Source organism: Phoxinus phoxinus (genome assembly GCF_949152265.1).
Source record: "Phoxinus phoxinus genome assembly, chromosome: 19".
Lineage (NCBI taxonomy): Eukaryota > Metazoa > Chordata > Actinopteri > Cypriniformes > Leuciscidae > Phoxinus > Phoxinus phoxinus.
The window spans coordinates 4,545,357-4,568,426 of NC_136894.1; the positions used below are offsets into that span (position 1 = coordinate 4,545,357).

General features: G+C 39.3%; 1 protein-coding gene across 1 annotated transcript; it reads right to left on the minus strand.

The window, feature by feature from the left end:
• Positions 1–3,833: 3,833 nt before the first annotated feature.
• Positions 3,834–22,323, minus strand: col1a2 (collagen, type I, alpha 2). Its single transcript, XM_079591629.1, is given in 50 exon segments — positions 3,834–4,850; positions 5,490–5,732; positions 5,830–6,014; positions 6,117–6,363; positions 6,580–6,687; positions 6,775–6,828; positions 7,854–7,961; positions 8,050–8,103; positions 8,204–8,311; positions 8,461–8,514; positions 8,604–8,711; positions 8,810–8,917; positions 9,010–9,171; positions 9,304–9,357; positions 9,464–9,517; positions 9,703–9,810; positions 9,960–10,013; positions 10,177–10,230; positions 10,797–10,850; positions 10,946–10,999; positions 11,148–11,255; positions 11,333–11,431; positions 11,524–11,568; positions 11,846–11,899; positions 12,400–12,453; positions 12,557–12,610; positions 12,702–12,755; positions 12,842–12,940; positions 13,082–13,135; positions 13,312–13,410; positions 14,115–14,168; positions 14,536–14,643; positions 14,744–14,797; positions 15,350–15,448; positions 15,966–16,010; positions 16,100–16,198; positions 16,682–16,735; positions 16,829–16,927; positions 17,052–17,096; positions 17,608–17,661; positions 17,821–17,874; positions 17,969–18,022; positions 18,116–18,169; positions 18,250–18,303; positions 18,517–18,561; positions 18,789–18,845; positions 19,215–19,298; positions 19,539–19,574; position 22,135; positions 22,137–22,323. Coding segments are annotated over 50 exon segments (4,056 nt in total). The 5' UTR covers positions 22,205–22,323; the 3' UTR covers positions 3,834–4,703.
• Between the last annotated feature and the right edge of the window lie 747 nt (positions 22,324–23,070).

Sequence of the window (23,070 nt, forward strand, 5' to 3'; positions counted from 1 at the left end):
TGGCGCTGGACATCATGTGGCTCTGCAGCGAGCACCACTTGGAAAAGTCATGGGAAAAGCCAGTGAGCCTTGTGGAAGGCGGCGGCGGCCATCTTCTGGTGAGATGTAGGTATTCACATTCATACATCGGGCGTGTCCCACACTTGTGGTCTTTGCACTTGACCGCTTCTGTGTATGAAATGTGCTATATAAATAAACTTGCCTTGCCTTGCCTTGCTTCTCTACTTGCATGATGTATTTTCTGTGTTTGCTCCAAATATTCAAGTGTGAAGACCGCAAGTGTTGAACTTTTGATTACTCGATGGGACACTCTTATGGTGTTAAAAAAAACTATAGTGTAAAAATGCAAGTAATGTTTTTTACAGAGCTTATTTATACATATAGATTTTTTTAAATACTTTGAAAAATGTTTTTAATATATGTTCAGTAGTTCCTGGCCGTTTCTCAATATGCGTTCTTGTCTGTACTTGTGTTCTTGTGGACTTGTGAAACGTCATCAGTCGCTGCCCAAGTACTGTCCCATCTAGCCAAGTCCAGTTCAAATCCCCGGATGTGTTCTTGATCCGCCCCTTTTACCGAGGATGCATGTAGAGGTGACTTGTGCAGACTTGAGACAGACAGGTATCCCAGAATGCATCTTGTCCCACCAGCAAGCGTCAATGGCAGAGGAGAAAACCCGCGTAATATCAAAATACTACTGTTATCGTGTCACGAAATGTAAATCTAAGAGTGTTTCAGTCGAGAATGTAGTTGTTTAAAGGTCAAATCTGTGGTTTATTTATAAAGATAGCGCCTATTTGAAAAATGTATCTGACGTTTTCGGAGTTGTGAGATCCAGGCAATCACCGGGCGCTCAGCGCTCAATAACCCCGACTGGACCAGCTTTTCCTCGGCTAGTGCTTCTGATGTTTGCCGCTGGCTCTGATGTCTCTAGTCTAGCGGTTAAACGTGAGATATTATTTGTCTTGTGTATATCTAACGGGCGATCTTTGGTCTCATTAATCTATAATTTGTTCCATGGCAAATCGTTTTGGCTGAGGGCAAAGTGAAGTTTCATAATTTTATATATTTAGGCTATTTAACTTGAGCTATCTATACTTTATTTATTTTTATTTACTTATACTTTTATACTGGATATCAGATCATTAAAACAGACATTTAACAAAAAGAGTCAGGGTTGTGTAATTTTATTTTAGGCTATATATTTTAAAATATATATAATATTTTTTATATTAATTTTATTATACATTCTCTTCACTGTACATGTATAATAAAATAAAATGACACAACCCCGTCTGTTTTTTAAATGTCAGTTTTAATGTTCAATAATGTTTAATATTTTTTTTAATGAAAGCAAAAAGAAGCAGGGTTGCGTTTTATTTCGTGTTGTTATGCAGTGAAGATAATCAATGTACACGTTGCCTGAACCACATTTGTGTTTAAGATTTTTTTTTTTAAATGAAAAGAGGCAGAGTGTTGTTTTATACCATATTTCGTTTTATTGTTGATTAAATATACATAAAGAGATAACCGGAGTAGCCAGAGCGTGCTGAGTGACGCGATCAAGAACGCCGCTGTCCCATTTGCAGAATAACCGGACTTGCGTCCTCTCGTCCTCGGGAGTTCGTTCTCCTAAGTCGAACTTGGCAAGTCTGAACTACCAAGGACGCAAGTCCGAAGTTTGCGTACTTGGTATTGAGAAACGGCCCCTGTGTAGGCTACTGTAACAGGAATAATAAAACCTGTTGTAAATGTTTTACAAAATACACATAGGCCTACTCATCTCTGCACCAATAAAACATGCAACACTGCATTTTACTTCAAAAGTTATGGTGAATTCAGGTTGATTGTTAGACTTTTCCCCAGTCATTGTAATGGCAAAAAGTGTCCCAAATCAACCTGAATTCACCCTATCAAAGGCTTAAGGCACCCAGACAAGGCCTAAGATATTCCCATACTAGAATGCATGTTTTAGCTGTTTTAAAGGGATAGTTCACTTTAAAATGAAAATTCTGTCATCATTTACTCACCCTCAAGTTGTTTCAAACCTGTATTAATTTATTTTTTCTGCTGAACACAAAGAAAGATATTTTGAAGAATGTCAGAAACCAAACAGTAGTCTGTACCCATTGACTTCCATAGTATTTTTTTTTCCTACTATGGAAGTCAATGGGTACAGACTACTGTTTGGTTTCTGACATTCTTCAAAATATCTTTCTTTGTGTTCAGCAGAAAAAATAAATGAATACAGGTTTGAAACAACTTGAGGGTGAGTAAATGATGACAGAATTTTCATTTTAAAGTGAACTATCCCTTTAACTGAAAGCAACTTGCACCACATCTTAAAATATGTCCATGCTATTGTTTTGTCTCAAGATGCATACCAGTAATGTTTGTTTATATTATAAGACACGTTTATATGCCCTAATTTTGGCCAGCAGGCTTATCACCCTGTAGCCCAAGACCGGTTGCCCACTGAAGCTAAGCAGGACTGAGCCTGGTTAGTACCTGGAGACTCCTGGGAAATCCAGGTTGCTGCTGGTAGAGGTGTTAGTGAGGCCAGCAGGGGGCGCTCACCCTGTGGTCTGTGTGGGTCCTAACGCCCCAGTATAGTGACGGGGACACTATACTGCCAAAGAGCGCCGTACTTCAGATGAGACGTTAAACCGAGGTCCTGACTCTCTGTGGTCATTAAAAATCCCAGGATGTCCTTCGAAAAAGAGTAGGGGTGTAACCCCGGCATCCAGGCCAAAAATATGCCCAGCGGCCTCTGTCCATCATGGCCTCCTAATCATCCCCATACACTGATTGGCTTCATCACTGTCTCCTCTCCACCAGTAAGCTGGTGTGTGGTGGGCGTTCTGGCGCAATATGGCTGCCGTCATATAGCATCTCAGAAAAAGCGCTATATAATGTAGCGAATTATTACACTGGACTGTTTTCCTGGACATCTGAGCATGCAAGTTCCTGGAAAATGATAAAGGATGGAATACTCTTAGCCTCAAATACTGCTACAAAGCAACAGATGATGTGAATTTAGTGTGCGTTAGACCTGAGACAAGTCTTTCGCACTTCCTCACTCGATAATGTCCACTATGTTTTTGGACACCAAAATGGCTGTCCCTTCAAATTGTGCACTGCACTTTTCTTTATTAGGGGAGTCTGGGATTGGCTGACAGGCACAGAGCTCATTTCTGGGTCAAAAGTTAGTGCTTTCAATTTTTTTTACAGTAGCTGCTACTGAATGTTTGCCATTTTGAACAGATGGGAACAATCAAGATATTGAACAGACAAAACCTATAAGTTTTCTCTGTTTTCTGACAGATCAAAAACTATTTAGAGGGAGACATTTAAAAAGGGAAAAATTCTATATGAAAAGATTGTGAGTGGATAACCCTTGACTAAAATAGAGTGGATAACCCTTGATCTAAAAGAACAGGTTCTGTTTGGGATTGGCAGAAGGAATGCTATTTGGTGCACAAACAATGCTATCTTTTCTAAGTACAAATCTACATGTTTGGATTCTCTACAAATACAAACATCCCAAGTTGCTGTGACTGCCTTTTTATTTGATTCAAAAGTGAGAAAGATTTTGCCATCTAAAAAGCATGCCACATGTGAAAACAGAGGAAGATAAGCTCCTTACGGCAATAGACTGAAAGTAATGTTTGCACCCATTCTTTGAATAAAATAGAAAACCAATTTCACGTTTTGAAAATAAACACATTAAAATAATTTGCTAGTCAATCTAAGAATTAGAAATTAGGCAGACATCCAAAATGTCCAATTAAGTCAGACATCCTTTTCAACATTGAAGCAATTAACTCATGGAATAATGTGTTTCGGAACATTGGACATGCTTTATTTTCAGAACTTTTCACAATTTATTTAAACATCTCACATATACAAAATAGGTACAATAAACTTTGTGGTTTGTTTTGAGAGAGTGGCCTCTGCAACCCTTTAAAATGGACGAACGGTGCTGTCAGTATTAACACTGGGGGCGTAAAAGAATGTAATGCCTGAACAAAAGAAATAAAAATAAAATAAAAAGTCCGAACAAAACTCAGAGAAAACAAAAACAAATGAAACAAAAAGTAAAAACCAGACAAAACATCAGGTTTAGGAATATTCCACCTGCTTAAAAATGGGGTTATCAGGGGGACCTGTGCAATATTCCTCAGAGACAATACAAAGTAATACAGTAACAGTGGTTTTTTTCCACAGCTGCATGTTTAGCACCATATAATATCACTGCTTCAAGTATTGGAGCACCTTTGAAACAGGACAGAACTTGAAGTCTTAGTATCAACTAGTGACAACTAGGATGTTGATTATTATTTTCCTTAACACATGAGGTAGTTTAAACCTTACGGAAACATGTGGTTTTAAACTTCCTCTTTGGAAGATATACAAAGACCACAAAGTGATGTATACTTTCATTGTTTTTATTACACTTCCTTTATTTTACAAAATGATGACATGTCCCATAACATGGTGTTATCCCGTGTCTCTTTGGGCTGCTGTATTAATTTGCATTGCGCAATGCTCCGTTCAGTCCATTGGTCCTCTCCGATAGAGCCCAGCTTAAGCAAGTGGATTTGCGGAAAAAAAATCAGCATTCAGTATAAAAAAACACAGAAAGAAGGGCAGAGATTTTTCTTTTTTCTTTCTTTCTCTCGTTTAATTTATCATGAGTCTATTTATTTGAAACAGACTGGGCCAATGTCCAAACCAAACTCTTGATCTGCGCCACCAATGTCCAAAGGTGCAACGTCGAGGATTGGGAGGCGAGATGGTTTATTTGTTCTGTATTCAATGACTGTCTTGCTCCACTGGCCAGTGTGTCTCTGCAGGGACAGAACAAAACGAAACATATTAAGTGACCTGTTTTTTTTGACAAACATCAAACTGTCATAAACATGCTGTGATGAAAAAATCTATGGACCATCTTACATACATGAGCACTATCCACTGTGACTGTATAATATTAACCTCTTAAAGGGTTAGTTCACCCAAAAATGAAATTTATAACACGAGAATGAACCTCATTTGTTCTCACACGTCAAGTGAACATGCTTGAGCTTCCGTTTACCACAACTGATGTGTGAGTTGATGAATGTTTATATGTGAATAGAAGCCTAAATTAAATCTGTTCATCATATAAAGCGATCGAGTCGCCTCAGAAATTGTGGACTAAACCGCTCAATTCATTTGGATTAGTTTTACAATCTCTATATTTAAATTAATGAAGTGTCAAAGGGGTAGTTGAGTAGCTGTCAATGGAGGGACAGAAAACTCTCAGATTTTAATTTGTGTTCTGTAGATAAACGAAAGTCTTCGGGGTTTGGTACGACATAAGGGTGAGTCATTAAAGACAGAATTTTCATTTTTGTGTGAACTATCCCTTTAACCTCTTATTTTGTACATTTCGTGCTAACTGAATGAAGATTTTGTCGGTTTAATCAAAGTGTAAAAAGAGAACTTACACTGCAGCCATCCTCTAGGACGCTGAAAGTGAAGCGGCTGTTGCCCTCTGCCCTGAGCTCAACATCGTTGGAGCCCTGCAGCAACACGGCCTTCTTCAGGTTTCCATTCTCAGCATCCATGTAGGCGATGCTGTTCTTGCAGTGGTAGGTGATGTTCTGGACTGCCTGGTTGGCCAGCAGACGCATGAAGGCCAGCTGAGTAGCCATGGACTGTGGGCTCAGGGTCTCATCATTGTAAGCAAACTGAAAAGAGAATGGAAGAATGCAACCTTCAGACTACTTTCTCTTTATATATCTTGAACAGTCATTCATTTTGTCCTGTTTCAATACTGTGACTTACCTCAGTACCACCATTGATGGTCTCGCCAAACCAAATGTGTTTCTTCTCCTGGGAGCTTCTGTACCAGTTCTTTTGTGGGATGCTCTCGGGGTGGGCGTGGATGCAGGTTTGGCCAGTAGAAAAGTCGCAGTAGGCCTTGATGGCATCCATGGTGCAGCCCTGGTTGGGGTCGATCCAGTAGAAACCTACAGGAGAAGAAAGCAAAATAGATAATTAGGGGAAATCAGAAGAAGTAAGAGTTTGAGCTACTGGAAAAGGGAACACTTGAAATAGCTTTGGTCACTTACCACTGCTCCATTCTGGGTGGGTCAACCTGATGTCACGGCAAGTACGAGCAGGGTTCTTCTTTGAGCCTTCAGGGGAAAGCAGATTGTCAATCTGAGTGTTCAAGGACTTGATGGTGGCATCCACCTCATAATCCTTGGCCCTGAGAGAGCCCTGGTCAGCTCTGTACTCATCATAGCCACCAGATGTGTCATATCCACCACCAGCTGGACCAGGGGGTCCGGGGAGACCAGGAGTTCCAGGAGGACCCTGCGATCAAACCCACCATTGATTAACCACATATCATATTTATGGTTACAACTTTGTGTTTTTCTCTGCATTCAATCTCAAGGTAAGGTATAGTATTTTCTATATTATATGTATTTATTGTCTTATGTTGTCTTACTATTAACAATTAATTGTATCTGGAAACATAAAATGAAAAATATCTGCGTAGAAGAAATACTCAAATGCATATATACTTACACCAGGTCCAACATGTCCAGGAGGACCACGGTGTCCAGGGGGTCCAATAGCACCAGGCATGCCATTTGAGCCATCCTTACCAGGGGGACCATTAGGACCAGATGGGCCCTGAAGACAAATTGCAGACAACCATTATGCACATTTCATCAATATCATGACAAAATCCTAAGTCTGGAGAATGAAAAAGTTACTTACTCTTGGACCACCAGGACCAGCGATACCAGCAGGGCCACTGTCACCAGAAGGACCCTGTAAGACAGTTACATTTGTTCTTGTTGTGGAGTCTTTTATGCTCAATCATTTAATAACAGTGGTGGACAAAAAAAAAAAAGTATTGCGTTAATATATAATAACTGCGTTACTGTATTTAAGTAATTGTTTTCAAATACCTGTACTACTTTATCAGTCTTTTTATTTTGGGAACATTTTACTTCACTACATTCCAAAACATAATATCGTCCTTTTTACTCCACTACATTTCATAAAACATATCGTTCTTCTTTATTTTGAACTGAAGATATCGCCATTCCCTCTGAGATGCAAGAGCGATATCCAATTCGTGAACGAATTGATCCTTTCCAGTGAACCTGTTGAATTGGTTCACAAATAACACTGACAATTTGGACTGATCCAATTGCATCTGTTGTTGCGTCATTAAATCACTGATTCAATGATCTGATCTGATCTGATCTGATCTGATCTGATCTGATCAAAATGAGCCAAGAACAGGGATATTGTCAGAGCTTAAATGTGCATGCAACTGATGGCATGAAACTAATGAATTTTGGAATTGATTATTGTCAATGAAATCATATATAGGTATGATTGACTGTCATGATGATATGACTATCAGTTACTTGTGAACTAAATCTGTTGTAAAAGAGCAAGCTTTTTTAAATTGATATTTTAGTATATTATGTGTATATTATGTGTATTATTACCAGTAGTATATTTAGAGTGATAATTTGCTTATTTGCAATACATATTAAATGTATACACTAATCTTTCTTATTTGTGCTGAACACTGACTAGTTTGTCTAGTACTGGATAAAATAAATAATTGGTTCATTGATTAGTACTTTTAAATCATGAGTACATTAAAAATCAAGTACTTTTGCAAAATGAGTACTTTTACTGGAGCAATAATTGAATAGTGAATCTGTACTTTTACTCAAGTACTTGATTTGTACTTTGTCCACCGCTGTTTAATAATCTGTATGAGAACGAAACAAACTGTTCTAACAGACGTTTATCAGCAAAGTTGTACCACTTACATTGGTTCCGGGCATTCCCTGCAGACCAGGATGTCCACGAAGTCCCTTCATGCCCCTATCTCCTTTCTCTCCAGCAACACCCTTCTCACCACGAGGTCCAGAAGGGCCCTGTTAAAGAAGGAGAGACATGAAGTTATTGAAAGGAAGAAACTTTTATAGAAGCTATTTACCGTGTCCTTCTGTCTGACAAACTTACAGGTGCACCTCTTGCTCCAGCAGGTCCAACAGCGCCAGAAGAACCAGAAGGTCCCTGAAGGAAAGTAAATTAGTAAAATGAAGTAAATGAGAGATTGTTCAGTTTATTTGTTTATAATTCAGTAAATGCTGTGGTTATGTTCAGTGACACATACAGATTCACCGCGGTTTCCGGGTCTGCCAACAGCGCCTGATGGTCCGTTGGGTCCGGGAGCGCCGGAAGGTCCAGAGGTTCCAGGGGAACCAGGCTCACCACGATCACCCTGGCAGTTGAAATAGCCCAGTTCAGTTACATTTTGTTATATACATTTATATATAAAACACAATCTGTTCTGAACTTTACAATTTCTTACAAGACTACAGTCTTAGGATAAGCTAGTGATGGACCAATATGAATAAATTAGCTGTATACCTTAAGGCCAGCAACACCAGGACGGCCAGGAGGTCCATCATTACCAGAGCTTCCCTAAAAAACAACACAGAAGCATATGTAAATATTGTATGACCCTGCAAATTGTGTGTCTTAAGTAAAGACTAAGTAAAACTGTTACTTGCCTCACGTCCAGCCTCACCCTGAGGACCAGTCATACCGGGCATGCCAATGTTGCCAGAGGGGCCACGGGCACCAGGGGCACCAGATGGGCCAACTCTTCCAGCTTCACCCTAAAGAACACCAAAAAAATCATCAATATTTATTTACCCTGTAACAAGTTAGTTTTGACCAGTTCGGACACAATCAGGAGGTTGGTGAGAGCACTTACAACATTACCGGGGCCACCAGGAAGACCACGGTCACCTCTGGAGCCAGGAAGACCATTGAATCCCGAAGTTCCCAGCTGACCCTGAGGCCCAGCAGATCCAGGTGCTCCCTATTTTTAAACAGAACAAGTTTATAATGAGACATAATATATTGGTAATACTTTGCAATTAACACGGTCTGGCTTGTTCAACTAGTACTTACAGGTGCGCCAGACTCTCCAGGAGATCCCTTCTCGCCAGACAGACCAGGGGGTCCAATCATTCCATTCTCTCCTGGGGGACCAGCAGAGCCAACATCACCACGAGCACCACGTGGGCCATCCTTTCCAGGAGCACCAGTGGGACCAGCAGCTCCAACAATACCCTAATGGTTGGGAAGACAACCAGATTTCATGTGAGACCATAAAGATAGCATTATATCCTGAAATGAAGCAAGCAGGTGGTCTGAACTATTAGGTCTGAAAAAGTTAATTTATAGTTATTTGATATAACTCACAGCAGGACCAGGAGGTCCAACTCTGCCAGCAGCACCAGGGAAGCCAGTCAGACCCTAGGATAGAGACAGATATTCATGAGTCACATGTAACATTCACACAATAAAAAAAAAAAAATAACTCCTGATAATACCATAGAATAATCCATTAAAGCATACTTACAGAGGGACCACTGTCACCACGGGCACCAGGTTGGCCAGCAGGACCAGAAGGACCCTAAAAATTCATAAAAGAGCTACATAAATGTGTTGCATAGACATCTTTGACTGAGACATAAAGTGAATTTATCAATACTACTACACTTGCTCAGATTTTTACAATTATACCCAAGAAGTAAAGTCTCAGTTAGGCATATTTATTTTCCAGTAAATGTGCCAAATTAAATGTAGTCTCAAACTTACGAGGGGTCCAGAATTGCCAGCAGGACCAGCAGGGCCAGGGGGTCCATTGTCACCCTTTACACCAGAAGGTCCTTTCTCGCCTCTCTGTCCAGTCTGGCCATCAGCACCCTACAAGAATTATTGTGTCCATGTCATTTTTCAGTGCCTGTCTGTTCAGAGTTTATAAAACAGCTGATTTGGACATCTAAAATGTCATGTATAAATCACTAAGAAGCATTCTTTAGTTGCAGACTCCAACAGAAATCATGTGGACTTACAGGGGGTCCAGCAAAACCGGAAGGTCCAGCAGGGCCAGACTCTCCACGCTCTCCCTAAAAGACATGGCAAGACTTGAGCATGAATGCTTGATTCTGAAGTGAATTATAGCCTATGCTCAGTTATTTATTTGGAAAATTATTTTATATAGGAAAATTTGTATGATAAAAAAAGGATCATGGTATCAATGTGTGATAAAGAAATGATCATAATACTTACAGGAGCACCACGAGCACCAGCAGGTCCAGGAGGACCGAAGGAGCCAGTCTCACCCTGGAAGAGAACACAGAGGTAAGTTTGATCAAAATGATCTTTAAAACTACTTTTTATACTTTTGCCAGTCTTCTAAATCAATTATTTGTAGGTTATGACTTTCTTTTTGACTGCCCCAAGTCCCAAGGTTGTACTTATAAATTATTTTGGTGATCCCTCAGAACAGTTCACATTCATGCCGAAAGCCATTTGTTCTAAATTGGTGACAGTCCTTCAACAATTTTTTTTATATCTGGCCATATTGTGACAGTTGCCAGCAGGGGTTTCTTCTTCAAGCAGTGGGTCAAGGAGGCAAATTACCTACCCCTTGAGAAGGAAGGTACGAATCATTTTTAACGTTATGTTAGTGGCATGCCAATAAATATATACATTTCTATGCTGTCACTTTTGACATATGGTTATGATGTGCAGTACATCACGCAAGATCCATAAGACATAGGGAGTGGGGGGGGGGGGGGGGGGAAAATCTCTTTGGACTGATGTAAATCTTCAATTTCAATGATTTACGGAGATAGCAGCAATTCTCCGCTTTGATCAGACATAAACGCTGAGAGAATGCTCTTTACCTTGTCACCATTAGCACCGGCGGGTCCAGGGGGTCCACTGGGTCCAGGAGCACCCTGTGAATGAAAGAAAAATACCATAAAATCAAAATGTATGCTTTTTTTTTTTTTAATTACGTATAAAATGAGATCTAGGTACATGGTATACTTACACGGGAACCATCTCTTCCAGCATTGCCCTCAAGTCCTCTGTATCCAGCCTCACCCTGTGGATCAGATCAATATTTTCAGTCAGCTAGGAGTCATAAAGGTTTGGCAACATATCCACTACGGGATGCTGTACAAGTACATCAAAATTTATCTCCAAAGCAGTTTCATCATTATGGTGAACATGAGCATTGCTCCAACTCATACCTTCTCTCCCTTAGGTCCAGGGGTGCCACCGGTACCACGCTCACCGGGCATGCCAGCAGCTCCCTGGTGTCCAGGGCCACCAGCAAGTCCAGCTGCACCAGGCTCTCCCTGAAGAATACATATTTTGTCAGTTATACTCATAAAAATGATCTGTCTGGGTGGTGTGTGGTGATGCATATACCTACTTTGTTTCCATCAGGGCCAGGAGTACCAGCAGGGCCACGAGCACCAATTGGTCCCTGAGCACCAGAAGTACCAGCGGGTCCAGGGCCACCACGCTCTCCCTAAACAGTGATAAAAGGGAGGAAGAACAGACATTTATTCCCCAGAATGTGAAAATAAACACAAAACAAGAAATCAGAGATAGGTAGGTCACCTTTATGCCAGAAGGTCCTGATGCACCTTGATCTCCAGGGATACCCTGTTGAGAGAATATTTGTAAATGACTTGCAAGACATTGTACATCCAATATTATGCAAGTGAACCAAAAACTACATAGGCCGCATTGGAGGTAAGCCTTGAAAACAATACATTCTCATTCGTCAATAAAGTACAGGAAATACATCCTCTAAAGTAAGAATTGACTCATCATCACAAAATATTCAGTGTTATTAAGTAATATATATTTATTTTATGTATGCACTTCAGAATGTGCATGGTAAATTTAATGCAAGATGTTCATTGTGACAAGAACTTACTCTTTCTCCGGGCTTGCCAGCCTCACCAACGGGTCCAGCGGGGCCAGGAAGACCCTGTTAAAGTTGAATGAGCGACATAAGTTGTTGAGAAGATTCAGTCACTAGATGAACGGGTAGAATGCATACAAGACTATTACAACTTATGTTTTCTCTATGACAGTGATTCCCAACCATGGGTACACCCACAGGGGGTACATGGAAACCTTTTGCTTTTGCTTTTGTCTGCATTTCTTAAACCTGGCTGTGAACTGCCAAAACTAATAAGGTCAAGCTACAAGCTAAGCTTCTCGTCCACTGTATTGATTGGTTTTAGTTTTAGTTTTAGTTTTAGTAATTCACTGTAATAATAACCCCTTTATTAATAGTTATGATAATGCTTAATGATACCCAGTATAATGTAAGTCGAAAGGAACATGTTTTAGTGTAAATAGAGGGTACTTGATCCCTACAGATAATGGGTGTACCTAAGACAAAAAAGGTTGAGAAACACTTCTTAGATTTAACTCCATAGTGTACTTTTAGTAAAGTTTCAGCCGGCATGACGTGACACTGACCTGGAAACCAGGAGCACCAGAGGGTCCCTGCTCTCCTTTCTCACCTGGGCCACCCTAAATGAGAAGACAACAATCTATTACCACTAAGAAAAAGTGAAAAGTAATGTGCTAACCCACATAGGTAGTTTTTTCAGAAAATGTAAGATGGCCTACTTACAACAAGTCCGACGGGACCAGCTGGGCCGTTGTTACCATCAGGACCAGGTTGACCCTAAGTGAAAAGTAAGGAACTGAATCAGAGCAGCTCAATAACTAATGATACTGACGGATAGCATATATTCCTCTCTCTCTGAAACACTTACTCTCAGTCCAGTTGGACCAGCGGGTCCCTTCTCACCAGGCTTGCCAGACTCGCCCTGCAAGGAGGTTTGTTGATAAGCTCAATTATACTTTTTAAATCTCTCAATAAAGGTGAAATGCAGAAAATAGAGTCATTACTTACAGAAGGTCCCTTAGGGCCGGGGAATCCAATATTACCAGGCTGGCCTCTGGGTCCAGTTGGGCCAGGGGGGCCGGAGCGACCATCTTGACCAGCGGCACCCTAGAAAACGGCAAACAAAGCACAATGCTCATAATATTTGTAATATTTTTTTCATTGCTTTCATTATTGATTTTTTTGAAATTCCTTTGGGTAACTCAGAAATGTGTGTATATTATGTGTATAAATAGTGATTGTACTCACAGAAGGCCCTTCCTTTCCAGGGGGTCCAGAACTGCCAGGGCTACCAGGGAGACCCTGAAAAGATATAAGATGAAGGTGACGTTTATATCAAGAATGACTGATCTCAAACGTACTTGTGGAATTGTAGAGATTAGGTATATTACATATGTTTCTTGCTTTGTAATCTACAGATTTTCCCTGTCACAATGGACTGAACAGATCAAAAGTTTCAAAAAAATTGTGATACTCACTCTGGCCCCAACGAGACCAGCCTCACCAGCACGACCAGCATCTCCAGGAGGTCCACGGGCTCCAGGTGCACCAGTACTACCACGGGCACCAGGCATGCCCTGAAGGTACAAGAGTCAGAGATCAGTGTCTTAAAAAAAAGCATCAGGTCAATTTGAAACCGCATGGATTTTCAGAGTTTCTAAGATATCTTGTTTAGTTTTTATTGATAAATGACCTGATGGTTAGCGATTTAGGCTTTTATCCAATGCAGCAAACTACTGTCACATTCTATATACATACACTAGTGGGCAAAAGTGATGTCCGGTCTAGGAAAATGTACATTTTCACCCTTTATTCAAATATTGATTTAAAAAAAAAAAGATTTTGTAAGCATATTGCGTAGTTGTGCTTGAAGTCAATTGTTTTATTTCTGATAACCCAATGAAACATGCCAAATTGTGTGACATAATTTTTGTCCAGGCTGTCATACCAAGAACACATGCAAAAACAAGAGAACCAAGAAAATATTAATACCTGTTATGATGTTATGCTGTTTCCTGTGAGCTTTTTGCTTTTCTAAATTTTTTTGTTTGTTTTTTAAATAGTAAAATAAAACCTGTAGCTGTAGTTTGCTGTTTTGGCCAAATAATTTTGTCAGATAAAAACCTAAAAAAATATACATCAAATATTGTCCTCAGATTTTGATGGTTTAAACAAACTTTAGGGTCACTATAAACAAATACCATCTCCGGACATCACTTTTGGCCACTACTGTAGTTTGATTCAATACAAAACAGGACTTTTAATATCACTTGAATCTTACCATTGGGCCCGATCTGCCAGCCAGACCAGGCAGACCACGAGTACCAGAGGCTCCCTGCAAGAAACGTAAATGTACATAGATTAATAAAGATAAATAATAAAAAACATAACCAATTACATATATGAGTATACTTTATGCTAACAATTAACCATAGGATCAAGTTCAGATGTTTAGCATTATTCTTACAGGAAGAACTCTCACATAATCCACTGTATTTTTTTATTTTTTTATTTTCTGTACTTTTGTTCTGTACGTTTTCTTTCCGATCTGTTCCTTGTCCTCTTAACCAACTAAAAGTGGTGATCATACATTTTTATTGTTTTTGTCCCTGTGGTACTCTCTTATTGTGACCATTTCTCTGACACTTACATTTAAAATGGAGGTACCCCTTACATATCAAAAAAATAAGTTACAAACTTACTCTAGATCCACGCATTCCCAAGGGTCCAGTAGATCCCTGCTCTCCAGTTGAGCCTCTCTTGCCCTCTTCACCAGAAGGACCAGTGGGTCCCTGAGGACCAACACTACCCTGTACGGGAAGCAGACAAAGAAGGAGGTGAACAAGGACATTCAGCTAATGCACAGACTGCATAAAATATGTTGAGAGGCCTGACAGTGTGTTTACTCACAGGTTCACCCTTGACACCAGAATCTCCCTTCACTCCGACGGGTCCAGGGTCACCCTGAGCAGCAAAACAGTTCAAAGGTTAGACCGTTTCATTGTTCTACTAATGAGAAATCAGAATTACATTATTCAAAATTCATGAATGAACATATAGACAGCAGTGATGTCCAGAAATGAAAAACAAGACGGCAACAGAAAATGTTAAACGACCTTTTGCTTGGGATGATTTATTAGAACAACTTTCATACTACCTTTAACATTTAATACATTATTAAACTATTTTCCTTCCTCAATTGGTGTTACTTTTGATTAACATTGTGTCTCTTTGTGAAGATGACTGTATAGACCTAAAGAAAGACCGATGTAATTATGTTACTGTTGATCTATGCAATATAAATTGGACTGCAAAATGCTTCAATATAATGCTTGTTGTTCAATTTTGGATCATTGTATGTGGGAGTGTTATCAATTGAAAATGTGTGTTGAAAGTGTGTAAAATAATTCACACAGAGAAACACTATCTTTTTTTCTTTCGGCCAAAACCCCAAAATGGCAGCTAACAGTTGGGTACATCATTAATACACATTGTGACAAATCACATGGTACTCACAGAAAGACCTCTTGGACCAGAGGCTCCAGAAGGTCCTTGGGGGCCAGGGCCTCCTCTAGGGCCAGGGAAACCAGGGGAACCAGCAATGCCAGGGAGGCCCTGTGGAGGACATCAGAAATATATTTAAAAAAGAAGAACAAACACTTACACACAAAGGTTGGATTCATAGAAGTGTTATTTTAAGATAAAGCACTGAGTAAAGACGGTAGAGTAAATGCAAAGTCATCTGTTTTATGATGAATTCTGACACTTAAGCTAGTTTTAAACTTAAAGGTACACTATGCAACTTTTGTCGCTTTCTCAGTTAATAAACACAACTGCATGCGTCTTCTCTGTTTATGTATATGACGAGTCACGCGGGTACCGGGCTACTCCTCAGCGGTTATCGTCCCGCTCAAATATTAACATGTATTATAGGCGTACCGTAGTGATCCGGGATAAGACAAAAACACGGTTTGGAAGGTGGATTCACATTACTCGCTCATTATATAAATTTGTGTCAATTTTGTCAAAACTATTTGCCAATTATTTACCATAATTCAGTTGAAATTGAACTGTAAAATGATTAGTATATGTCTTCTTCAAATTAAGTAGTATGAAACGTATGGAAACTCACAGCTGCTCCCTTAGCACCATTGATACCGTTAGCACCAGGATTACCCTGTAAAAATACAAAGAGAGACACATTATTATTATTTTTCTTAATGGAAATCATATGAATTTATTTGCAAATATTTAAAATGCACTTACAGGGGGTCCAACTGGGCCCACAGCTCCGTTCGTGCCTGGCTCTCCTCTTTGTCCCTGAGGTCCAGATGGGCCATTGGGACCACCAGGTCCAACTTCTCCCTGTGAAATAATAATAGACATTGTAAATTACAGATTGTAAAAGAAGGACGGTTGCTATGATGAAAAGTAAAAAGATAAAAAGATAAAAAGTAAAAATCTATTATAATTTACTCGCCCTCGAGTTGTTCCAAACCTGTATGATTTTCTTTTTTCTGCTGAACACAAAAAATATATATTTTAAAGAATGTTGGTAACAAGACTGTTGATGGTTGCCATTGACTTCCATAGTATTTTTTTTTCCTACTATGGAAGTCAATGGCTACCATCTGGTTACCAACCTTCTTCAAAATATTTTTGTGTTCAGCAGAAGAAAGAAACTCATACAGGTTTGGAACAACTCGAGGACGAGTAAATTGTGATATCATTTTAATTCTGAACTATCCCTTTAAGAAAAGATATACGTAGAACATGAGATCTAATCAAATTATATAAACAACCAGTATTAGCTTCTCGTAGAATGAATTCACCAGTTGTCACTCATACCTTAGGTCCAGGGGAACCAGGGAAACCGGGAGGACCAGCTGATCCCAAAGGACCCTGAGACGAGAGAAAATGTGTTGCGTCAACAGGATTATGTCATAAGGCACATTTTAGGAGACAGAGGGGTCAAAGGGCAGCCAATCCACTCACAGCAGGGCCAGCAGGACCAGTGTTGCCATCAGCACCGCGAGCACCAGCTGGGCCAGAAGGGCCAGCACGACCTCTCTCGCCAGGAAGACCACGACCACCCTGTGCAACAAGAGGAATCAGAGTTCAAGTAGGTATGCATTTAAGGCCATTTGTGCTGAAGTCAGAATTAGGATATGCATTAAACATTTTCATATCACTGAGAAAATAATAGTATTTGACTTACTCTCTGTCCGGGGGTTCCGTTTGATCCAGGAGCACCATTCTCACCCTGTAGAGACAAACACAAGCCTTTCAAATATGACACAATAGATTTGAAGTTAGTCATTATACGGGCTAAAAAATGTGCTTTACGGTATGAGTAATATTATCAATAATAATAATACTTCTTTCAAGTTTGTTATTTCAAAGCACCTTTCATACATAAAAGTCAGAACATAAACACATAAAAAAAATGTTTTTTTAAATGTAAAGCGTCTTTTGAATTGCACTTCGATTCCACTAAACTGAATTACTTTATGTGAAAGTGGCAGGTGCATTTCTTTATAGATGATTTACATTGCTAAGACACAAGTTTTTAATATTAGCATGTTTTAACTTTTTTCTTTTTTTTCAGGGTTTAACCCTGTGAGAAACCTTTTTTATTCAAGTAACGTTTTGGAAGAAAATAAATGGTAAAAACCTCATATATAGTTGTATCATACTTTTTTTTTTCTGGCTATAAGCTGGCATGGCACACAAACTTTAGGGTGCTAAACTTTTACATCATGTGTGATTATTACCTTAGCACCAGCTGATCCAGGCTCTCCTTTGCGTCCATCAAGACCAGTGTAACCCTGATGAACAAGAAATTAAGATCATGGCTATTTAGGAGATTACTTACAAAACATGTCTGTCTCTAGAAGCACTTGAAACTACATGTATATCTTCTATGAGAAATGTTGGAAATGATGTCTGAAAGATTACAACGTCTCTCCTCCACACTGAGCACTTACTCGGTGTCCCTTCATGCCAGGGAGTCCAGGAGTTCCTGGGAAACCACGGGCACCCTGTAGAAGAAAGAGCAAAAGATGAAGCTCCTTACTGAGGTAGATACAAACATGCTTGATTTAAAGAAAAAAAAAGTATAGTTTGATGCCTTACCTGTGATCCAGGTGTTCCTCTATCTCCAGGTTTGCCAGGTCTGCCATTGTTACCCTTAGAGAGAAATATAAAAGAGGAGGTCAAGACACAGTTAATGCATGGTCAAGCTATCGTTTCAGTATTAGCTCATGATATTACAGCACTCACATCTTCACCATTTTTGCCAGAAGGTCCAGGAGGACCACGAGAACCAGCAGCTCCCTGTTATGAGATGAGATCAGCTTTTAAGTTCAAAGGTCATTTCCAAACTGTGCGAAACAGTGTTGACCATGAATACTCACAGCCTGTCCGGGCTCTCCAGGCTCTCCAGCATGTCCTTGGAATCCTTGAGGTCCCTATATATTCATGGGAAAAGGAATAAAAGAATGTCTTTAACTGAATTTTAAGTGCCATATATACTCACAGGCTATATGCGAAATGATATTTGATAAAATGACTGATTATTCAACTAATAATGACTCTAAATCACTCAATTGTATTTACATTTTTGATTCAAAACAGAATCAAATCTACATTTGCAATCCAGTTAAAAATATTGAAATACTCACAGGGGAACCAGGAGATCCGGATGGGCCAGTGGGTCCGGGCAAACCCTGAGAAAGTGAAAGTAAACATGAGTGGCTCAGTTTGACCAGCAATGGTTTAGCTGAGCTATGATGAATGTTGGCCTATCTAAAATAAAAGGTCCAATCTTTAATTAGCAGGACACTGCAACAGTAATACGGCAAAGAAAGTTGTGCAAATCATCTGGTTAATATATGTAATATTAGAAAGGATTCACAACTGAAATGGAATTGAAGCTGATATTAAATGAACTCACCATTGGTCCAGGGCCAGGGTCAGATCCTTTCCCACCGTCATATTGAGCAGCAAAGTTCTGCAAAAGTAATTGAGCAAATATTTAGCTAAATTAATTATTTTAACTTTGATAATACTGAACTTAACATCCCACTATCATTAAAAAAAATATTCAGAAAAAAAAGGAAGACATTCTCTAAATGTTTCTTATTTCATACTTAAATTATGAAACTGTTTCTATCCTTACATTGTAAATAAATCAAGCTCATAGCCATTTTGAGGCCTAGGTTCAGGGCAAAGGTTAAAGGTCAAATGTTAAATATGACTCGGTCATGGGTCAACGGGAGGAGCATAAGCCTCGGATATAACTACCCGCAAGCTTTAATCACTCAACCGCTATAGGGAAAAAAATGTGTGGAAAAGTTTTTGGTTTGAAATGGAAACTTACTCCACCAAGACCAGGGGGGCCAGGAGGGCCGGGGGGCCCATTAAGTCCAGGTCTGCCGGGTTTTCCATCTGGTCCTTTAGGACCCTATGTAGAACAAGAACAAATAACAAAATTAAGCTAGTTGTGATTGCTCTAATGTTTTAAAATGTGAGGTAAATGTGTAGTGTTGACGTGAACTAGCTAGTGTAGTGAAACTGAAATATACAAAACAAACATACATAATATCTCTTTTCCTGTCCATATGTCCTTATAGATAATGATTTGTGAAACACTTAATACTCTGAAATGTAACTTTAATTCTGAAAAATGATGGTGTAAACTTACCCTCTCACCTCTGGGTCCTTTTGGTCCCCTGGGGCCCTATTTATGGACAAATATAATCAGACAACAGGCACAGACCTATGGTTTAAAGTCTAACATTTCACTGTCAGACACTCATATGAAGAACATTTGCTTTTCATAATGCATGTTATGCAGGGTGTATTTTCAGGTTTGAGTCCGAGTTCTACACTCATCACCATAAACATGAACATAACCTTAATATAATTGCACAGGAATTATGTCATGTGATGTGCAGTAGCCCATATCAAAAGTTCTTCAAACTACAAACATGCAAATTAGTCTGCATTAGAGTTATAACATGCACTGTCCAGTATTCATCAGTAAATACTATTAACTGCACGCCTGGAATTAGACATTAGATATGAATGAAGGTAGCAACAGAGGTGCTTTAAGGAGCACACGGGCCTAGAGCAGGACGCTGAGCCTGTCCCACTGAAGTTCCTCATCATGCTCCTTTAAGCACCTTCTGTTGTTGGTGATCAAGTCATGTGATATTCAGGTGAACACTTTGACTCAATCCCAAATAATATCCCATATTTATGCCAATTCCAATAATCTATGCTATGCATGTCCACTTGAGCGAACTGCTGGGCAAAATCCACCAGGTTGGAGGAATTTCTGCGGCATGTTGATTTTGTTACTCTGAGTCCACCTCTTCAGCAGGCCGTCTAAAAAGGGTCCATTGTGCCCAGGCTGTCTGCTAGGCAAGGGTAAGGTGATCTCTAGTTTCACTGACATTCGCTTGAGCCAATGGACTGCTTTCCTCATTCCCGTCACAGGCAAGACGGCACGATAATCCAAAATGCTCTGGTGTATTTTGAGATTTGAGATTGACCAAAGGATCTTTTCACCGGAATATCATCATCCGCTTGGAGATTTGGGATCAGATAAGGTAAATATCTCTATTAATACAATTGAAATAACTTCATGCGAGTGTACTGACCGCTGTATGATGAAGATGGGGGGTGGAGGAAGAAAACGGAAAAACAGGGAGAGAAAAAGGGTGATTGATTAGAGTTATGCACTCCACATAATGTTGAAATACAGTAACATTCATAAAAACCAGACAAGTCTACTATTTGTTATTCTAGGCTTCACTCAGTGTAAGGATTTCAGAAGAATACAACAGAATAATGTGCATGTTTATGATAAATACAATATTCTTACATGCAAAAATCAATGTTAAAATGGAAAAAAAATGCCTTTTTTTTGTTGCATTGTTGAGAAAACAAGAGGACCTGATTATAGCAGGCCTAGATTTAATTTTGTGTCTTTTGCTGTAAAACAATAAAATATTAAATCTTTCAGTTAAATGTGCTGTTATGATAGAGCATCTGTACGAATGGATGTGCAAATTGTAGTGTAGTGTCTAAGAAAATGAAACCCCAAAGCATACAATTATCCCTAATCAATATACTTATTTCTGTGCTTGCTTAATTTAATAATTAGTTGTTGATTAATTTGAGTTCAAATGAAGTAATCATAGTAAAATCTCTCTAAAAAAATTCTTAAGTGAATTAACAAATATGCAATATTTTGATTATATGTGTTTATAATGTGTTTTAAAACAAATATATACTGTTCTATAGTGTATTTATAATATAATAGTGTCCTAGGCTGAATGTATTTATTGATTTATTTTAGCAAGGGAGTCACATACAGTAGACGTTGTCAGGTACTATAACCCTGTCGAGGTTGGCAGGTATTGTTTACATGCTTAGGCCTTCCGGTTGCATTGTCAACTATGAACTATGAACCCACTGAACTAAATAGTTTTTATCCTATAGGAGCTACGTGTCATGTAGTTTATTCTCCACCAGGTGGCGTATTTGACTATAAGGTGCTGACCTATTGCCACTTTAAATGTCAGTTTTCTTAGTTTTTTAAAAAATAACAAAAGCTACATTAAAAGGTAAGAATATTTTACTGAAACGTTTTGTGTTTTAGAGGCATAAAATCGATTTTACAATAGGCCTATATTTCAAGTCACTCTGCATATAGTAGTCTTAACATTTGGGTATTATTTAAAAGAATGTGTTGCTGTTTATACTTAAAAGAGTTAATTTAAATGAGATAAGAATATAAATCAGTTAATTTTATAGGATGTTGCTTAAATGTGATGTTCCAGACTTCAGCCAGCAGGGGGCAGATTTTACAGACCCCCCTTTAATTAAAAAAACACTCCTGGAGTCTGGGACAAAGATGAGGTACAGCACCCTAACCAAAAACTAAACACGTTTAACCAGCTGTCCTTGACTATAGTTTTAAAACTTTTTTTTAAATATATATAGTAGTATTTGATAACTATGCCATGTGTTTCCGTTTCTCAATCGTGACAGATGAAAATATCCAAGACCACGAAGTATCCATTAAAAGGATCCGCTGGATTTTACAATGGAAAGCCAAAGGGAAACGCCTCAATTCTTCAGATGTAGTTCTAGCTTTCCTTGAGGTAAATTTCCCAGCAAGGTTCAACCAAACAAGCGGAGCAAATCCAGTAGAAGAAGAAAGAAAAAGCCTTAAGATCCTTGGTTAGACCAAAAAAAAAAAAAAAAAAAAAAGCATATTTCAGACTTACATTGACATGATGCTAGGTACGAAGTCACTGCAAGCAGCAACAGAATCCGGGTATCCACAAAGCTGAGCATGTCTAATTCGACATGCAGACTCCTTGTGCTGCAGTGCCCTGGTTTAACTCAAGCAGGCACACAGTTGTGGTATAAACTCCAAACTTCGCAGGAACCTGCTGCCTTGATGCTAGAATAATAAAGAGCAACCAGCCCTATTTATATTGCAGGAGGTTCCCTTGACTGCGTGTCCAGAGTGAGCCCCCAAACCAATGGGAGAGAGAGAGACTATATGACTCTCATCCTAGCACTGCCCTCATCCCAGCCTCTCTCTCTTTCTCTCAGACTTTGGCAATGCTCTGACAATGATGACGAGTACAACGTTTTAATTAGATCCATTCTTTTGAGGACGTGGACATGGCCGAGGTTTAAAAGAGGAAAGCGTTGCGTTTTTCTCAGGCTTTTCAATGGATGGGTCTGAGCGCGTCAAGCGGACACTTGTGGCACATTTTGCGCATTTGACGCATCTCCACAATGCGCTTCTGACCCCGGGAACGGGAGATATGGGCTGTCTAACTGAAAAATAGCAGATATGCAGGCGTAATAAGTCAGGCTCGCACATCACCTTATGACCAGGTCGTCAATGTGCGCGTGTTTGAACGGCATATTTGTGCCTTTTTACTCACTTAACTTATTTTTACTTTGTCTTGTAGATAGCGCACACTGAAACTTTTATATTATAAAGGATAGCCACAGTTTGCAATTAGTTTTGTTTTTGTCTAAAGTGAAGCTTTTCTAAACCATACGTTGCACTTGTATGTGGGTCAATGACATGGTGATCTTAAGTTATTCAGAGTTACATTCAAAATTTAATTCCGACAACTTCTTCAGTGTTGAACGTTTTATAGGGTTATGATAAGTCTGGATTGTATAACGATCCAGGGGTC